The following is a 19,544-nucleotide window of genomic DNA, read 5'->3' as shown; positions in this document are numbered from 1 at the left end:
GCCAGAGTTTTAAAGGCATTTTAGTTCTGTAGCAATGGAAATTGAAGAACTGGATGCTTTTGGAAATCCCACAAGATGCTTAACTGTGTCTGTAGATGCTTTAATGCATTTGTTCCAAGTGGTTTGCCTAAGGTTCAGTTAGTCACCGCTAGAGCGTTGAAATGGGAAACTTTCTCTTTACTGCTGTAGCCATTAAACTTTTTTCTTTTTTATGAGAAAGTGATAGGAAAATGTAGCTTGTAAAATCCAATGGAGTAGGGAAGAAATAGTGATGATTTAAATGAGAGTTCAGCTTTTTTCTGAGTTGTGCACTTCTCCTGGAACCTCATGTTTATAACTGTAATGGATGAAGCTAAACTCGCACTGTTTGTCTCTACAATCTCCATGTGGTTAAGCAAAATTATTTGCTAAATCCTTTCTACAATGTGCTTAAGGGAAGTCTTAGGTAACAGGTCTTTGGAAAAACTTAATCTCCTCAATACATCTTGATAGTAAAAACAGGCTATTAATTCTTTTCTTCTGGTTGGTCGTAGCTCTTGTTGCAAACTTAATATCTGATTTGAGTGTTTCATGTTTCCAAGTTTGCATTCATTTTTCTCTATATCATCTCATTGGCTTACAAAACAGGGTGAGTATGAATACCAGATGAAATGGGGGTTTTGTGTTTATGAAAACAGCAATACAGTTTCTACAAGTAGCTTTTAACAGCTAAATCCTTTAACCCTGTTTTTTCATCATTACTGCATATTATCATTTTACTGTCTTTTTCTCATTATATGCATTTGTTTCCATTATCCAGGATGCTGAGAAATTGGCTGGTGAAGAGCGTGCCTGGAAAGAAGTCAAAGATGCTGTAAATGAAGTGAGATATCCAAAATCAAAAGAAGGTATCCTTTCAGTGACTGGCTATAGTCTGTCATTCAGTTGTGAAAAGATCCCATGAGTATGCATTAGTTCATCTCTTGAGATTAGTTTCCTTACATTTACATTCTTTTTATTGTAATGTTTTTGAATTCATTTGATGTTTAAAATGTGTAAAATTCTTAATTGTATTTATAATAGAATCTCTCATTACTTGGAATGGAACGGCTTCATGGCAGGGGTAGTAACAACCAAGGACATGAAAGGATATTTTGGCTCTGATTTAGATTTCTGCTATCACAGCCCACCATTTCATATAAATCCACTCCTAAATGAAAGAAAGCTTAATTTGGGCAAAGTTAAATTCTTTGTTCTCTCAGTGTGAATGTTTACAGGTTCTCATTCTTTGCACAGCAATGACAATAACAAGGAAATAATCACAGACAGGTTCACAGCAGACATTATAGCATCATTATAATAAGATATAATAATATATAATAATAATTGATAATTAAGCAAATTGAATGAAATGATCTTGCACTAATAAACAGAACTGGAGTCTAATGGCTGTCATGTAGATATTCAATTCAATTAAAGAAATTAGTGAACAGCAGCAACCAAAAAAGGATGAGCAGAAGAGAGGTGGAGGTTTTTACTAGAATACTATGGGTTTATTCATCTCTTTCTTATCTTGGTCTATTCAGTGGAATTTCCCTGACTGGGAATTTGGCCTGTTGTGGCAAGATGCCTTCCCACTTTCAGAAACATGGGCTTTCTCTCAAGCTAGAAAGAATTTAATCTTCCAGTACTCCTTTTTGGCATCACGAAAAACAAATTTGCATAGTGATATTCCAGGCTGGAAACAAGTGATCACAATTTATACAGTGACAAAAAGCCCAATCCATTACACTGGTTCGTTTCTTTCTAATCCAGAGAGATTAATTTTTTTTTAGCAAAGGGGAAACAATCATCTCAACTTGTTTTAATCTCACATTTCTAGTTTGTTTGAAGTTCCTCTGTAGTCACTGGACTGAAACAGACAGAACTGAAATAGATCTTCATGGTCCACATTTCAACCTGCGTGTTAAATTATAGATATGCAACCTGAAGGTGCAATAGTTCTTATGCTTAAACTATGCAGTCAGAATACTGGTCCTATTTAATGTTCCTGTATTAAATTGCAGGAGAAACTGCACTAATGTATTTTCCAAGTGTCTTTAATTAAGATTACTGATTTAACTGATACTTTTAAATTAATCAAACGTGTGGTAATAAAAGGCATCGGGACCAGCTGGAGAAATCTATTCTTGTTGTCTGTTCAGCTTCTGTTCTCAGTCATGCACTATTTGAAATGTGTCATTTTTCCTTGCACTGCACCACAATACTAGTGGTAACTGCCATGCAGCGGTGAGTGCAGCATTGAAGCAGGAGCTTGACTTTTGTCCACTTCCTAATAATGACTAGAAATTCCTCCTGGCAGACTGAGGCACATAGTTATTAGCTCCTGCAAATATCATTTTTTAAACTAATTAAATCAACACTTTCTACAGTTGAGAAAGATGGTGTCTCCCACACTCTGAACTACTGATGGTAACTGGTGCGGTGTTGAAATCCTAAATTTACAGTCTGAGCTGCTTGGGGCAGCTCTCCTCTACTCCTGGGCTGATGCAGGACATGCAGCTCTTTGGTACTGTTGCAGCTGATGGCAGGTTTTCTAGTTTGCAATTTTACTTACCTGAAAATTTGGTCCCAACAGATTTTGTTGTATAGCACATCTGCTATCAGATGCTGGTGAGTGCACAAAGCAGAATAATGAGAAGAAAAAGCAGACATACTGTGCATCAGCTAAAATGGTAATCTTTCAAGAATGTCAGTGGTTTGTACTTTCTACAAAAATTGTATCAAGTGGAAATAACATCCCTCATTCTTCTGTTTTTTGTCCTTAATCAGTTGTAAAGAATACGTGGATGTTTGCTAAAGATATAAAGGTTAAGGTGAAATTTTATAATAACACGTTCCTTCCCTTATATGGCTCTTTCAGTCCAAGGGCATGAGAGCAATTCACAAATAATTAGTTTAGCCTTGTAACAACCATGCTATAAATCCTGGCCCATGGTGGTCACATTCTTAAATTTAGGTATGTAAATATTCCCATGTTCAAGATGGACTAATTACTTCATAGGTTTATCATTGTACACTTTAAATTCATTGCTGGATTAGAGTGAAAAGTACTTGCAATAATTCGTGAAGATAACTGCTGGACTTCCTTGAGCTGATTGTGTGGAAAGGGCTATAATTCAATCAATGTTATCACTTCTCTTGCTGTAAGTCTAATTTTTTCTTCATTTCATTTCTTCTTACTTGTGTGAGAAGTATCTTGGTGTTTAGACTGCTCGCATTCTGGGACTCCCGTGAGTACAATCACAGGTGTTAATACTCATCTGAAAACTGCAAGTTTTGGGGTTCAGATTAGGTGTGGTCAGAGAGAGAAGAATCTGGTCCTCAGAGAAGTCAAATAAGTGTAGACTGTAATGAAAAAAGTGATTTGTGCTAAGAAATATCCAAATAAAGTGAGTGCCAGGTTATCTTTCCTCACAAAAGGAGGAGGTTGGTATTCCAACCTCACAAAAAATCTTCTTGTTGCATTGGAGGTGAAAATCTCTTTTACTGCCAAGATCATTAGTCCTGAACTACAGTCAGACATCAAAACTGTGATTCTTTTCTTTCTCATGCATGAAACGTGCAGCTGTACAAGGAAAAAAAATCACAATGCTCTTCATGAGTGTTTCAAGGAGAAAATGAATTAATTTCAAGAAAAGGTTCTAATTTCACGAGAATTCTAAAAAAAAAGTGCAGCATAAAAGAATGAGTCATTATAGATATATACATATATATACACATATATATATATGTGTGTATATATATATACATATATATATATACATACATATATATATATTTTTTTTTTAATTCTTTTTTTAGCTGCTGGGACTTTTAAAAAGACATTTCCATGGACTCTTGCCCTTGGCTTTAAGAACTAGAGTATCTTAAGTAAATAATGTTTCAGTACCTAAATAAAAGTTATTTGAATTTTTGTAATGTATTAAAATATCCTTGCAATTTTTCATCTTTCTTTTACCATTTATTGCTAAAATACTGCCTTCTTTAGAAATTGTTTTGCTACATGTAAACAAAGCACAGTTACCTAAGCTGCCACTTCAGCATTTAAGTATGTTTTCAAGAATTGTAGCAGAGTCTGGAATGATGGCAGCTTTTCTATTTTAATGCCTTGAGGCTCTTGCTCCTTGCTAAACAGCTTTTAGAAGTTGTATTTTTGTCTGCTTAAATATATTTCTTTAACTAAGGCCAATAACAGAGTGGAAGCATGTTCTGGCAAGATGCCAGAATCTCTTGAGGAGCCACAAGGGTCATCTACCAGATACAAATATCTATCAGCTGAAAATGCTTGACTGTGCCATGGATGCCTGTATTAACCTTGAATCCTGGGAAGAAGCATTGTATTATGGCAGCAGGACTCTGGAACCATACAGGTAAGGGATGTCATTGGTTCAGCTGGTTCCAAAGATAGGGGAGGGCTGGCTGTACCATTAAAAGTGAAAAGACTGTGCTTCATCTTGATACTTCTTACTGGTTTTATTTCTTGTGTGTATCTTGCATTGCTTCCTAGGTTAGTGAATGAAGCAGGATGCTCATTCTGCTTTCACAGTCAGGCTGAAAGCAAATAAAAGGATAACAGGAACTATAATCATAATAATAACTTATTATTGTCTCCTTGCTTTTTCACATGTTCAGATGCTGCCCCATCCCTGATCAGAAACTCATTTTCTGTTTCAGGCTCCATTGACATGAGGGTATCAGTGTTTTATGCTGATACAGGGCAAAAGTGAGGGACAGGTGGCTGGTTGAAATAATGTGTATTCTCTCTATACTCAATACACAGATTTTACAGAAAGAATAAAAAAGTCTTGCAAAATGCAATTTCAACTGGAAATTAAAAAGCTCCTGGTCCTTATTTTGGGGAGAGATCAAGGTGGTGAAGTATTTGCTTTTCTTCTGTCGTGATCAGTACTTGTTCCTGTGCTATGTGCTGGGGGATTTTCTGAGTCTGGTGGTCTTTTGTTGATAAGGAAGGATAGTCTAGGTGTTCATACCTAATGTGATAAGGCTTGAAGTTGATTGGAGCCTGGAACTGTAATGCAGTTTTGGCCATCTAGTAGAGAAAGGGCAGATGCTTTGGTCAGTGTGCTAAAAGCTTTAGAAGACTCACATCTTTGGGTTCTGAGTTCTGAATAGTAGCATTGTTTGTAACTAAGTGTAAGCCTGTGCTGAGTGTCCAGGTACAATGTCATTCACACATGAATGTTCATTCTCAGGGAGGTATTTTTTACAGCATCCATTTCTTCTCTGTTGGTGGACCACATGATGTTTCAATACAGTTTCAATACACTGTGTGATGCTGAGAAGCATGAGGGGTGTGCTAGAGCTGAACAATATGCTCCACTGTGAATATGAACATTTCAGATGTTACATATTTTCCTTAATCAAATGGAGATGCCATCAGCATTCAGCATTTTGCCTGAGGAAATCCCATATGGCAGCCTGTTTCTGAATAAAACTCAGGGCTTCACTTGAGGCACACAGTGTTTCAGAGCTTTCACCAAAAAGTGATCATTGATAAAACCTGCACAGGCTATGGTGCATCACAACTGTGGAGCAGCTCTGTGTTCATAATGGCTATTCATTGTCACAGAGGAGGACATGAGTGCCTAAAAATGTTCACATTTCTTCAGGGTGAAATTCACGTTGTGCATGTCCCACTTAACCTTTTACACAGGGCTTATGTAGTACTGCAGCAGTACATGCTCCCTGCCAGTGTTCTACCATGTGGCACACTTCAGGTGAACAGAGTAGTCTGCATGTTTAAATGTTCCCCTATTGAATAAAAAAACCTAAAACCTCAGTTGTTTTGGGTTGGTTTTTTTATAAATTGTTAATTCAGTTCTTCACAACTGAAAACTGAGCATTTTTTTTTTCTGCAGACATTTCTGAGAGCAGAGATTACAGTGAGACCAAGTGCAGTATTACCAGATAATTTAATAAAGCTTTCTCTGTTTTGCTTGCTGAAGTGTACCATAGTTTCCAAGCTGTTTCATGCAGCAGTTTGGAGAAGAAGGATTTGACTGTGCATCCAATTAGCATCTCTTAAGGTAGTAATTATTTACATGAGATATTTGACCTTTTTTACACCTTGGAGAGCTTGTCGTTATTCTCTCCTCACCCAAAAGAATTATTTAAGAGAGATTTTCAGTTGTTTCTTTTTCTTTATACCTTCAAGTCATCGCTACAAGATTTGACACACCTGAAACAAAATCCTCAGTTTCTCATTACAACAAATTGTGCCCTAAGCAGCAGGAGAGCAAATCCTAGGAAATCCTTTGGGATACATTGAATTTCTCCTGTTGAATCAATCTACTGCTTGGCTGCTCCTGCAGTTCCATTATAGCTACCCATTTTCCTTTCCTCAGCTCTGGAAAAAGTATTCATACAGATCTCCACAGGGAATCACCTGAGAATTCGCACAGTCCATATAAATAGGAAATCATTGTTACAACTTTAAAGGCTCTGGAGACTTGGTCAGAACCAGTTTTAATTTCAGGTAATGTGTTTATTGTGCATTTTCCATTTCTTTAGCAGCAGGATTAATTTTCAGTGCTGTGTGACACATTGTATCATAATGTATGTTTTCATTAGGATGGTTGCTGACTTTTTCAGAATCATCCGCTTCATGTAAGTGGCAGAGATAGATCTGCACTACATAAAACTGATTTGTCATGCTGGATACCAGGCCCAGTGTTCTAGGTAGCGATAATAACCTGTAAGGAGCATTGTTCAGGACCCCTGAAATGGTTTAGCAAAAAGAAAGGAAATGTCTGCCAAGATGAAAAGCTGCCTTCTCCTTTTGTGCTGAACCAAAGCATCCATTTTTTGTTAAAACCTACAACATGTACTTTCACTGAATAGCCTAAGCCAAGTGTATCTACAAGGCTTTCCTAGAAAATGCCACATTAATAGCCTGTCTGTCCAAGAGCTTTAACCAACGCTAAGATATTTGCCTAAGTGAAAGCTGCCCCATGTCATAGTCAGCACTCAGCAGCTTGCAAAAATAAACTTCCTTTCAAAAATCCTCATGAGCCTTAACCACAGAATAACAGAATATCAGCAAGAGGTGTTACATGGGTTTGTCATGTCTCAGTTAGCACATTCACACTCTGCTCTGACTGCTGCTCGTGAAGGATCAGATTCAGAGATACTGAGAAAGACAGATTTCCCTTAGGTTAGCTCAGAGGAAGGACCCAGCATTTAGCCCTTAAATTACTGACAAGGCACATATGTTCTGGGGATTAGGTTTGGGGTATATTTCCCCCTTGTCTCAAGTATTCAGTGCTTTACACTGCTGCCAGGGAGTGGAAAAATGCATCTGTTATAAAACTCAGCTAGATGTCCTCAGCTATTGTGACAAAGGTAAGAGGAGGAAAAGAAGTAACTATGTGACACCACAGGCCTGCTGTGCTTACCTGCTGGATAGCACCATGTCACCTCTTTGGGCTCGTGGGACATCAGGTCTGGTGAGATTCTGATACAGAGACAACAAAAATGTTCATCGATTCCTGTTCTGCACTGATTATAATCCCCTGCTGAATTTCAAGCTAATGTAGAAATCCCACTGATTTTCAGATGGGTTGTTTTAATTGAAAGCCCTTCATCTCCAGTGCTGCAGCATTAGAAGTAACTGGGGGGCTTCAGTATCACAAGAGAAAATTCCTTCTTTTCACCCCATGCAGAAGTGCTGTGCAGAAGTGCAGCTCTGGCTCTCCACCCAGCAGCCTTGCACGTCCTTCCCCCTGCAGCCCCTCTCCTCTGAGTCAGCACAAATGCAGGGCTTGTGCAATGTACTGCTCTGCTTCTTCAGTGGGAGGGAGCTGGGAGGGTGCATAGCACCCCATATTTTGTTATCTGTGCATCATTTGTCTGCCCTTCTACCTCCTCCTATTCTCCACCCCTTCCAGTAATATTTTGTAGTACCCCATTACTTCTCCTTTTGTCAGTGACTGAGTTCATTTACGGAACAGGGAAAGCAATCCCAGTGAGTGCAATTTTGGATTGTTCTGCAAAGGGCTGGGTTTAAGAGCAGTGGCTGGTTTGTTCTTGTCTTTTTCTGGGAACATGGTTGAATTTTCATTGGATTAATGAAATACCAGCCAGGAATTTTTGATTTAGAATTCTAATTCAATATATATTATGGTCTATATTTTCTAAGTATGTGAACTTCAATCAAAAGGCAGATTAAAAATTGATGGTTGCTATAGTATCCTTCTCTTGAATTATGATCCTGTAAAAAAGCCAAAAAAAGCTATAGAACTTAATATTCTTGGAACAGACACTAAACCTATTTTCTCTTCTTCAAGAAGGATTTCCAATAGAGGCTGACTTTCTTTTGATCTACATTTAGGAAAATGAATGCATTTAGGAAAAAAATCCTGTTTTTAGAGCTATGTGTTTTGCAATACACATGTGATATATACAATGACTGGAAATAATTTTTTTAATCAAATGCCTTTGATCCTTTACTGAGGTCAACGGACTTCTGTGTACTGGCTAGTTCTGAGGCACTTGAATTGAATTTGTGTTTCCATTGAAAGCTAGGGAGCCGAAAACTATCCCCAAAACTGCACTGCAGTGATAGCCAGGGCCACTGGGGGATGCTACTGCTTAAGGGTTACAGCCCGGATTCGTCGCCAGTCGGCACCCTGGTTATGGAAGGTCCCCCGGGGCTTCGAGCGTGGCTGCCGGGTTTCTGAACCTAGAGACAGTACTAATTCCGTGACCAAAGTTCAATGTCTTAATCATAAACCATCAGTTGTAAACATAAATCTTACCTCTGGGATCACCCGAGAGGGAGAGAAAAATGTCAAGGTGGAGAAAGCAATTTAAAGAAATAATGAAACAAAGAACAGAAAGAACTAAATCTTCCTTATTCACTTTGCTGGGGGTTTTAGAAAATGCCCGTGGCATTTAATGTTTAGAGCAAAATGTGTCAAAAGAAGAGGAAAACCCAGTATAAATAAGAGAGTGTATTGTCTCTGGTTAATTGTAGGTAATTCTTCCAAAAGACAGATGTTTGTAGCAATATTTACACTGTTTTGGCTTCAGTGTATCTATTTTGCCCATACACCGGGATAATGCTTGCCAGCGGGCTGATATGTTTAGGAATCCATTAAAACACTTCAGCAGCCCACTTCTGTCTTCTGTTCCTCTCTACTTCCTGCCCTCTGGTCCCAACAGCCTTTTCCAAAAAATGAAAAAGAGAGGTTTTACATCTGCAGTCTGGTGCCTCAATTTTCTATGACCTGATCAATCCCTTTCCCATGTAGGAAACGGATTTTCTGTTTTGCTGGTTGCTTGCTGTGTATGTCTGCATAGCACCATCACCTTCAATTCTTTGCTTCTTTCCTAGTTTTGTTTTTCTTGTATGTTTCCATAACAACCATGAGTTGTCCCCCAAAGTGATACTGACCTGCATAATCGTCAATGACTTCCATAAACCCACACTCCCATAAGTGCTCCCTCTTCTACCTTTCTTCATTTTCACATATTGTGTGTATGGGTAACAATTCTTACTATTCTCTCCAGTCTTGTCAGCTGGTTTTTGGGTATAATTTTGTTGCCACTGGCTTGTCCAGTAGACTCTATCACACATGAGTAGAAGTTCAGCAACAGCAGTGTTAATTTGCAGTACCTTGTTCAGTGTATACCACATTTCTTGGGCTAAGATTTCCTTAAATAGCTTCATTGCTGCAAGATTTTTGGGTCAGTGTATGTCCAGTAGCTCTGTATTTGTATAGTGGTGCTTACTATCTTATGTTTTAGCTTCTAGTTTCAGGTTTAGTTTCTAGTTTCATCTTTCATTTATGTCAAGAGCTATTTGAATTTGAATTTTACAGATAGTGATCTCCTAGTGATATTAGTGAACTAAATCACCAAGTTTCCCAGAGTTGCATATTTCTCTGACACAACTGCAAGTGTTGATTTCTTAATTTCTCACACAGCATTTCCAGGTGTTCTTAGATTTCTCAGATCTTGAAAGCCCTGTGTTCTTTGCAATGATAACTTCATCTGCAGGGATTTCTTTCGGTTTTTTTTTTCTACTGTAGGATCACTGTCAGATTAAGATGTTAGACCATCCAGAGAGGTTCATGCTTTATCTCAAATGAGGATTTCGGTCCCAGTCTGTCTGCCTACCAGGGCCAAAAGATTCAGTTTGCTTTTGGTATTTCTTGCTTTGTTTGCTTTTCTTTTTTACTTAAGCACTAATAGTTGGTATTTTTGTCTTGTAATCAGGGGATCCTTTCTTGGTTTTTTGTATGTGCATGCTTGCAATTTACAAAGTAAGGGCTTATGCAGCCATTGCCTGAGCTCTTTTCATTAGTCTGCTTGCTATTACACACTAGTTAAAGGACACACTTAAAAAACAGAAGTGAGTATATGCATGAGCAGATATTACAAAGATTTTTGTGCTGTGAAAAAAAAAAAAGCAACACAGTTATTCTATTGAAACAGCATTGAGAACAATTTTGGGGAATTCACAGTGTCTTTATGGATTTTGCTAAGAAGAAAAGGGTGGAATTGATGGCATAGAGATTCTAAACAAAAGTTTGGTTAGAACCTAAACTTAAAGGAGCTTGGCAAGTGATTTCAAGGGAGCAATTAACAGTTAAAAAATAGAGACATATGAAACATCTATGACATTTTGGATTCCTTTGACAGTAACTGATCATTGCTTTGCAAAAGCTACTTTAGAGGTAGAAATCATGGTGAAAGGGAGAAAAAAGGGAGGAGAATCACTTAAAAAGACAGATAAATTACAATTCTATCTCTAATGAAAGAGAAAAAAAGAGAGGGCATGAAGGAAACACGAGAAGAGAAGCTGTAAGGAACAATACATACTCTGAGGGGAGAATTCGAAGAGTCTGATTTTAAATAATAAAATACTTATTTCTTTGTGAGAATAAATTGTCAATTTGAGTTGAGGAAGCAAAGAGGGGAGACTTGGCAATATTTCCAAGGTGGAAATCAATTAAGAGTTTCTTGTGGTAGAGATGTGAACAGCAGTGAAAAAGTAAAATTGTGGTATTTAAGCAAGAAAAGAGATAGTAGAGATAAAGGCTGAAAAAGATGAAAAGGCAGTGTTTTTCCCCATTGAAAAACCAGAAAAGTTACTGAAAAGGAAAAGCATAGTCATGAGGAAGAGAAGAGGAAAGGAGCAGTGGATAAAGAGAGCAAAGAAATTGAAGAACATAGTTTGTTTAAAGGGTGAATCAATGTGAATGGCCAGGGAGAGTGAGAGATGCAAAGATGGTGCTTTGAAGAGGGGTGTGCTGAGCCTGAAAATTGAAGGAGGAGGTATTGTCAAACAAGAGCCATGACAATGAGTTACTAAGTTCCTACTGAGATGATCCATGCAGCAGGGAATGCAAAGAATGAAGATCACAGAGGTTCTGTAGTAAAATAGGTGATGCTGAGTAAATCTGAAATTTCACAGACTCATATTGATAGGAAAAGGAAGAAAAAAGAGAAGAGCATACAGATGGGAGCAAAATGTAAGTTGCTGCAGTGAGCAAATCCTAGAGACCACATGGTTAGTGATATGATGGTAGGCTACAGCTCATCGGATCTTGAATTTGCCTGTTATTGAGTAAAAGGGCTAAAATGTTGTGGAAGATGTAATTAGGAATGCTTTACTTGGATATACCTGAAAACCAGGAATATCCTTATTTTTGGGTGCATAAGATTACCTTTGTTAATAGGGTCATGCATATTCCTCTCCACCATACCAAATCCTTATGAGCTGTGTTTCACTTGACCTGCTCAAGGTCTGTTAATCAGTTTTCCTTAACCCCATAAAACCAGAAAATCAATTGTTTCTATACAAAGAACACTGGAAGTATCAAATCTTATTCTAAATTATCTCATAATTTCTCTGGTATGAGAATCAACACAGCCACATTAGGCTAGAATTCTGACTTATAGAATTAGCAGTAGAATTATGCCAACGGGAAATGCTGAGAATACCAACTACTATGGAAACACTACTCGTGCTACCTCATAAATACAGCAATTTATGGCCTTCAGAAATTTAGTCAATGCCTAATATTTTTTTCTTACTTACCTGGACAGCATCTAATATTGGATTATGCAACTTCAAGTGAAAGAGTTGATGTTGTATTGACCTATGGTCAACTGTAAAACCCTTCTGCATGTATTCCCTTGGCTGCCACAAAAAGTGCTTCCTTTCCACTCTGGTTTTCTATTAGAAATTCTGTCTGCTTTAGGGCAGAATCCCAACTACTGTGTGCTGGTATCCAGCCCTGAGATGCTTTTCAGCCTTCAGATAAACCAGTTCCATGGTTAAGGAGATGATTCCTTGCTTCTCTCTTCTTCTCTTCCCCTGAGTATACTGGAACTTCTTTTCTCAGGTTCAGTTTGTCATTTTATCATCAGGCAAGACACAGAAGCCTGAATCAGCTTTATTTAGGTGACTTTGAAGATGAAAGTAGGAAGGAAGAAACAAAAGCAAATTATTTGGGTAGAGAGCAGAATAAAGATGGTAACTGATTACAAGTGCTGAAAGGCCAAAAAGCAGGCAGGCTATAGTGCTGCTAAGGAAAAAGGTTCACAGACACAGAAAGTGGCCACCCAAAGGGCCATGAAAACTTGATGAATGTGAGAGCAAGAGAAATATATCAAAGAGGAAAGAATCACCCTCAGAAAATAGTGCAAGCCCACTGATTACTAATAAAAAATACATATTTTAAAACCAAAATAAAGTCATCTTCGAGGAATGCAATGCACACATGTCCAGTGAAGGAAGAGCATGGGTCTATGATATAGGCAACCAAAGAACAATGACAAGAAGCCTAGAAATATCAAAATTAGGGTGAAAAGGCCTTTCTTTTAACTCTTCCCCATCACCACAAAATATTAAAAAGGGAGAGGGCAAAGCAAATGGCTACTTGCCACACTCTCCTAAGTTGCAAACACTCTCCTAAGAGGAAAATCAGCTTTCTCTAGCCATGCAGTGTTCTCTTGGAGGATACGGCTGATAGGCTGCCAGAAGTGAAGATAAAATTCTGGAATCAAAGTGTTTTCATTGTAGCGACATCATGAATTCATTTACATCGTAATTCAGGTATGTTGAATGATGCACACCGAGGATACATTGTTCTTTTAAGGCTGGCCAGCCTTTCAGAAACCTTCTGAAAACTGGCAAAAGTGACAGCCAACAAGTGGAAGCATCCTGAACCAGGTCTTTCTACTTGAATCCCTGTTGATGAAATATAAAAGAGAAAGAGAAAAGAAAATATTTTCATGCAATAGTGTGCTTGGCAGACTTTGAAAAATGGAATTAGATCCTACTTTGCTATGAAACAAAAGTCTCAGTATATACAGTCATAAAAAGGAAAAAATATTTAGGAGATTAATTTTCTCAGCATAGGGCTAATTTGCAAGATTTACCAAAGCATTTTGTGAAGTACTTTGCTTTAGACAGCAGCACAAATTATATGTTATAAAAATGTTTATGTAAATATGACTGGAGACCTTGCTCAAGAAGAAAGGAAAATTGCTGCATGTTGTAGTTTGAGATGTTCCGAAATACAGACATTGTGTCTTCTGAAATGCAACACAACTTCTCAAATCTTACCAAAAAATCACAGAGTAACTTATGGCCAGGGGAATGCCCTCCTAATTAGTTGCATAGTCTCATGACCACAGCTAAAGATAAGTTATCTCAGATATTTGTCTGTGTGCCAGCATAAGGTCTCTTATTTTTCAAGGGATTTCAAAATGCCTAACCAACTTGGGTAATACTACCTCTACCAATTCAACATCTCAGAATTTTGAGATGAAAAACAGGTTTGCATGCTTACAGTAAGATAAAATCCTGAATGCATACTCAAGCTTTATCTGTTGCTACCTGTCTGGATGCAGTTCATCTGTGTATTGTCTTGCTGGCAAGTCTGCAGTTCAAGCCAGCTCTACCACTGCTGGATGTTTATCAAGAGATGCCACTAAATTGTGTTAGGTTGCTTGTGCCAATGGAGAAAAAAGACAGAGGTGGAGGGGGTGGGAAATGTGGGTGGCAAGGTCTTTTCCATGTGAGAGAGCATCAACATTAATCTGTGACACAAAAGTCTATTGACATAACTAAATTTGTTAATTTTATTAAATATCCTATTCTTTCAACCCCCTGCCTTGCTCTGAGAGCAGCATTGTCCCAGGGAAGCACTCCTGACTTCTGATACCTTGAGGAGAACAAGAAAGTCCAGTGGTTAACCTATGATGTGTTAAACTAAGTCCATCAAAGAACAACCAACTCCAGATATTGCAGTGGGACAGGACTTTTCCCATCTTGTTTTGCAGTAGTGAGGGCTGTCACTGTTCTTGATCTTTGCATCTGAAAAACACCAGGGTGTAGAGCACTGACTGCATCCAGTGACACAAAAAACTCACAGCAAGTTGCTCTCAGACCCTGCTAAGCTAAAAAAGAGAAGACAAAAGTCTCTCATAAATTGAAAGGACACATCTTCATGGAAATCAGGGCTGGCTTGTGGATTACCAATCTCACCACAGCACTCAGCAACATACAATTCACTGGAGAAAGCATTTCACTGGGAGCCATTCTCTTCTCCCAGGCAACATAGGGCAGGATGAGAGGAACTGGGCACAAGGTGAAACAGGGGAGGCTTAGATTGGATATTGGGAAAAATTTCTTGACTGAAAGGGTGGTCAGGTATTGGAATAGGCTGCCCAGGGAAGTGGTGGAATCACCATCTCTGGTGAAGCATTCAAAAGCTGTGTGGATGTGACACTTGAGGTTATGGTTTGTTGGTGATTTCCATAGTGCTGGGTTAACAGCTGGACTCCATGATCTTAGAGGTCTTCTCCAACCTTTATGATTCCAAGTTTCACTGTTGGTGATAACAGTGTGGTGTACATAGTGGGGGATCAGTCTGCCTAGGGAGTGAATTACTGAGCCTTCTTCTATGAAATCTATTTCAGCGGTCAGAACTGGATAAATATTTACCAGATAGAATGCAGAAAATAACTGCTTACAATTTTCCTGCTATTCACCCCAAAAAGCGCTACCCCTTCCTTTTTGTGTCCTGTATTTAATCATCAAACAAGATGAAGTTCTTGACTGCTCTGAACTGACAGAACTTGGTTTACATCAAATAAGGATGCAAAGGCTTTTCCATGAAACTTCACCTTTCTCCCAAGCACAAATGCAGACATTCATTGCGTATGTTCATGTCTGCATATACTCAGATGTGTTCCTCTTGCTGTCACTGCTTTCTAACCAGGTAAATCCACAATTAGCTGGGTATCTTTAGAAAGTTGTGTTGTATTTTACTTCAGTTTTTCAATTAATACTGGTTTTTGATATATTGGTTCCTGTCTTTGCAGTCCTTTTACCAAGATTTCTTTGTAATGTATTCAAGCAAATATGCTCATGCTTAAGCCAGACAAGTTGTGTTCCAATAAACAGCACATTCCTTTGGCCCTTTCTGCATGCTCCTCAGGTGGCTCATCCCTGGCTCTCAGGGCTACCCTTTGGCAAATTTCTGCTTACTTTTGTTTAACTGAGGTTGACAAAGGTAATTTGATTTCCAGGGCCTTTGGCAGTGGTAGTGACAGCGATGGCTTAAATAGAGATACCTTAGCCTGTTCCTGAAACAGAGTTAGTGTGTTGTATTCCAGGCCATAACACTACCCCAGCTTGTGATTAAGTGCTTAGTGAGTTCCATTTCCTTATAAGAACATGTGTAAGAACCCAAGAATGTATGCCACAAGTGAGCTAAGCATTAATCTGTCAGCAGCTTAAGTGTGTTTGGGATAGTGCAATGGAAATATGTGGTATAGTGACACAGTGTTTGTTCTCTGGGAAGCACTTAAGAGCAGATGGAACCTGTAAAATGGATTGATTTGTGAAAGTGTGCAGCTTCTATCAGATTCGCTTGATGCTTACTTGTTTTAACCCAAATAAACATAGGCCACATGTGTTTGAATTTTCAGTAAGGTGCTGGTAGCTACATGTGGGGAACCTAACATTAATAAGTGCATAGAAACTCGTAATTAAGGAACTTGTGTTTAGAAGGCATGCTTCTCTCCTAAAATAATGACATAATTAAAGATTAGCATATAATTGAGGATATATCCTAAGGAACTAAAAAAAAAAGATTAAGGATTCGGCAACATAAAGAATACAACAACATAAAGAATACAATGCTGGAGTCTCATTACAGTTAAATGGAAAATTAAGTCCATGGCAAGAATGCCTTAAAATTCTGGTATAAATCAATAACATTTATAAAAATGAGGTACTTTTGCATGGAAATTACATAAAAATCTGTAACATTTTTAAATTAAATGTTAAGTATCCTGCTGATCTGTTGAAGCACACTGTAAAACTCTGCAGACAATGGTTGCAAGTTGAATTCTATTAGGGTACAAATGTAAGGAAGACATTACATTTGCATCCTTAAAGATGACTTTCTGGTCTCTTCCACCTGCTTATCTGAAAAATAATAAATCCTATGTCAAGATCTGGATAACTCTTATGTTTGTGAAACGCTTCACCACTACTTTAAGGACACTGAGTTGTGTGCTACTGCGGCAGCAACAGTTTGGTTTTTCTGTTTCAGAATTTGATGAAATTGAACCTTGGCATGGAATTTGCAGATAGCCTACATTGACATTTATCTAATTGTTTTATACTGAACTAAATCTGTTTATTAAGCGAACCAAAAGAAAGGCTAGATTTTAATTTTTTGAAAGCAAGCATACCAATGCATCTGCCAAAATTAAAAAGAGTATGTGGATTTCTGCCGTCTTGCCTTCTGTGTAGTGCAGAATTTCTGTACCTGTAGCACAGATCTTGTTTCAGCTGATTTCGAGAAATTTCCTTGGGGTAAACAGAGTAACAAATAATATTAAAAGTGTATCTCTGGAAATATAATTCTACTCTTGTGAATTGTGTGTGCTGCAGTCTTCAATGAACTTTAAAACCACATTTTATATGTTCTTCAGGGTACAGTATATAATTTTCTATTAAGCTGTTTTGCATGCGGTGTTGGTAGGACACATCCTTAGCATGATTTTGAAAGGCTCAATAAATGTCATACCTCCTCCTAAGGGAATCTTGACTATGCAAAATATGGCAAAATGTGTATAGCTGCACAGAAAAACACAGACCCAAACCCTCAGCTGTTACCCACAGCAATATTGTGTCATGAATATTCCTTCTACCCAGAGCACTGGAGAGCAGAATGGCAAGGTCCAGGGACATGCCATAAAAGAAAGATTGTCATACATTGTCCCAGTAAAAGCTTGGTCTTTCAGCAACCAGTTAGAAATTAAAGACATTTCAGTGTGAGTGAGGCTTCTCTGATTGTGTTATCTGTGTGTGTACCTTTGCTTGTTAGTGCTACCTAGCAACTTGCATAAAGACAGAGATGTCAAGTGTATGAGGTTCCTACAAGTCAGAAGATAAGAGGCCACATATGGAGTGCCTATAAAGAGAGAAGCTCTTTAAGCTCAGGTTTGAATGTATTAGTAGACACCAAAATATCCACATAGCAAAAAGCAGTTTTTAATGTCCTGGTGCAGGGGAAAAATCTCCTGCACCAGACACCTATCTTAGCTTAAAACAACCACAAGTCACTGGGAGTTTGGTAAATTTAGGTGCTTCTACAGCTAGTTGAAAGCTGTGATTCTGCTGCTCTCCTCAGTGGCACAGCTATAGGCAGAAGTCACTCTTATTGAGGAAAGGGAGAAAGTACAAATTGCATGAATGAGCCATAAATAGCAGCCAGTATATTTTTTTATTCTTAGGCCCATATTTCTCTTGGAAATTATGCCATCAGAACTCAACATCTGCATTTAACACACATAGTGCTCTGTGATATAGCATCTCAATGAATGCTTTAGATTTACAGAATTTACACAGGATCAGTGAAAACATTTGTTTTCCTGCCTGCTTTTTGTTGGTATGTTTTAATTAGTTTTGGTTTATTTTTAATTTATGGAGAAAAAAATACTATGGTAAAAATGGTTAAAAAATTTAAAACCAAGGAAAATCTTAAATTGTGTTTGCTGTTTCAGTGTGACTTGAAGATCATGTGGAAGAAAAAGTCATTGCATACACAACAATTCCTCCATTATGTGGAAGGAAAAGTCACTGCATACACAGCAGTTCTTAGTACACTGCCTGGACGAGGTTGAGAAATTTTGTTGAGTCTGCATTCTTTCATATATCAAAGTCAACACAATCTTTGGCAACGTTTTTGGAAAAAGTTCAAGGCCATCAGGTGGAATACTTGGCATTGTTGTAGTTATTGGCAGAGCTCTCTTGGTTTCCTTGAGGCTTGAGTTTCATCTCTTGTGCTGGTTCTAGATCAGTCAGCTGTACATGGCTTATGGATGAGTCATAGGGAAATGTCCCCAGTATTTTCAGAGCTGTCACATCTCACATGCCAGGTAGGAAACTTGGTCTTCTGACCTCTCCTTTGTTCTCCCCACCCCTGGTAGAGTGGCTGTTGCTTGTCTTCTCTGTATCTGTCACATCTGACAAAAAAGATCCCTGGGAAAAGTCAGCTGGAAAAATTTATCTCTGGATAATTGGTTATTCAGGAGCAATGCTGCAACAGGTCCTTCTCTCTTACATGCCTGGAAGTGCAGTCCCATGCCCATGCACTTGTCCTCCTGTGCATGAATCTCCTGTGTGTGGTTCCTGCAGTGTGTTACACTTCCTCCCATCTCTGTGGGAATGGTCACTTGTATAAATTCAAGACCTGACTCCTTTCCCATACATAATTTTAAAATTAGCTAACTTCTCTATAAGTGAGCTACACTTACAGCTTTTGATCACTGCAGGAGTTTTTGTTACAATATGTTGACAGATGTTTTTATTTCTCCCTGGGTTCAATGAATCTGCTCTTTAATTTTAGCATAGCCACATTTTACATTTTTACTTTGTTCTCAATAGGTGAATATACCTGCTTTTCACACCCCGATGGAGATAAAAAAATATTTTATCATGTAACCCAGAAAAGCAGTTACTTAGCAGAGAAAATTTTGTGAGCCATCATTATAACACTCTTCACTGTGTAATGCACCTTCCTATGCTAAGCAAAAGGATTTTGGATATTTTTTTTAAAAAAGAACCCAACATTATCAAGCTTTTTTTTTTAGTTATGAACTTGTAACTTAACATCAGAGACAAAATATACTGAATAAGTTCAGGGAAATAAAAATCGAATTTATAATTAAAAAATTTGAAGCTGTCCAGCTACAATGCTTTCCTTTTGAAAAGCACACTGCAGTGTAAGAGTTTGTCACAAACTATGACAGTCCTTAATAAGCTGGTATTTGTGTACTTAATATTTCTCAGAAACTTTTTTTTTACATGGGGATTATATTGGATATTGGGTCAGAAGCATTCTAAGATTGTGTATCCATTGGTGTGAAGATGGATACTTGCATGACTGCCACCTTCTTCTGTACTCTGTCACAGCTCTTGGGTTTCAGTGACTTCAGTACAGTGA

The 19,544-nt window shown here is 38.1% G+C and overlaps 1 protein-coding gene across 2 annotated transcripts in view; it reads left to right on the top strand.

Annotated features, from left to right (window-relative positions):
* SMYD3 (SET and MYND domain containing 3) overlaps positions 1 to 19,544 on the top strand; it is a 385,772-nt gene that overhangs the window by 333,826 nt on the left and 32,402 nt on the right. For both annotated transcript variants that reach the window (XM_059841476.1, XM_059841477.1), the window contains 2 exons: positions 800 to 887; positions 4,238 to 4,412. In XM_059841476.1, coding sequence (XP_059697459.1) covers positions 800 to 887; positions 4,238 to 4,412 — 263 coding nt within the window. The remainder of the gene's footprint in view (positions 1 to 799; positions 888 to 4,237; positions 4,413 to 19,544) is intronic.

This window comes from Haemorhous mexicanus, chromosome 3, assembly GCF_027477595.1.
Source record: "Haemorhous mexicanus isolate bHaeMex1 chromosome 3, bHaeMex1.pri, whole genome shotgun sequence".
NCBI lineage: Eukaryota > Metazoa > Chordata > Aves > Passeriformes > Fringillidae > Haemorhous > Haemorhous mexicanus.
Note: the sequence above shows the minus strand (reverse complement) of the source record. Positions and strands in the feature narration are given on the sequence as shown.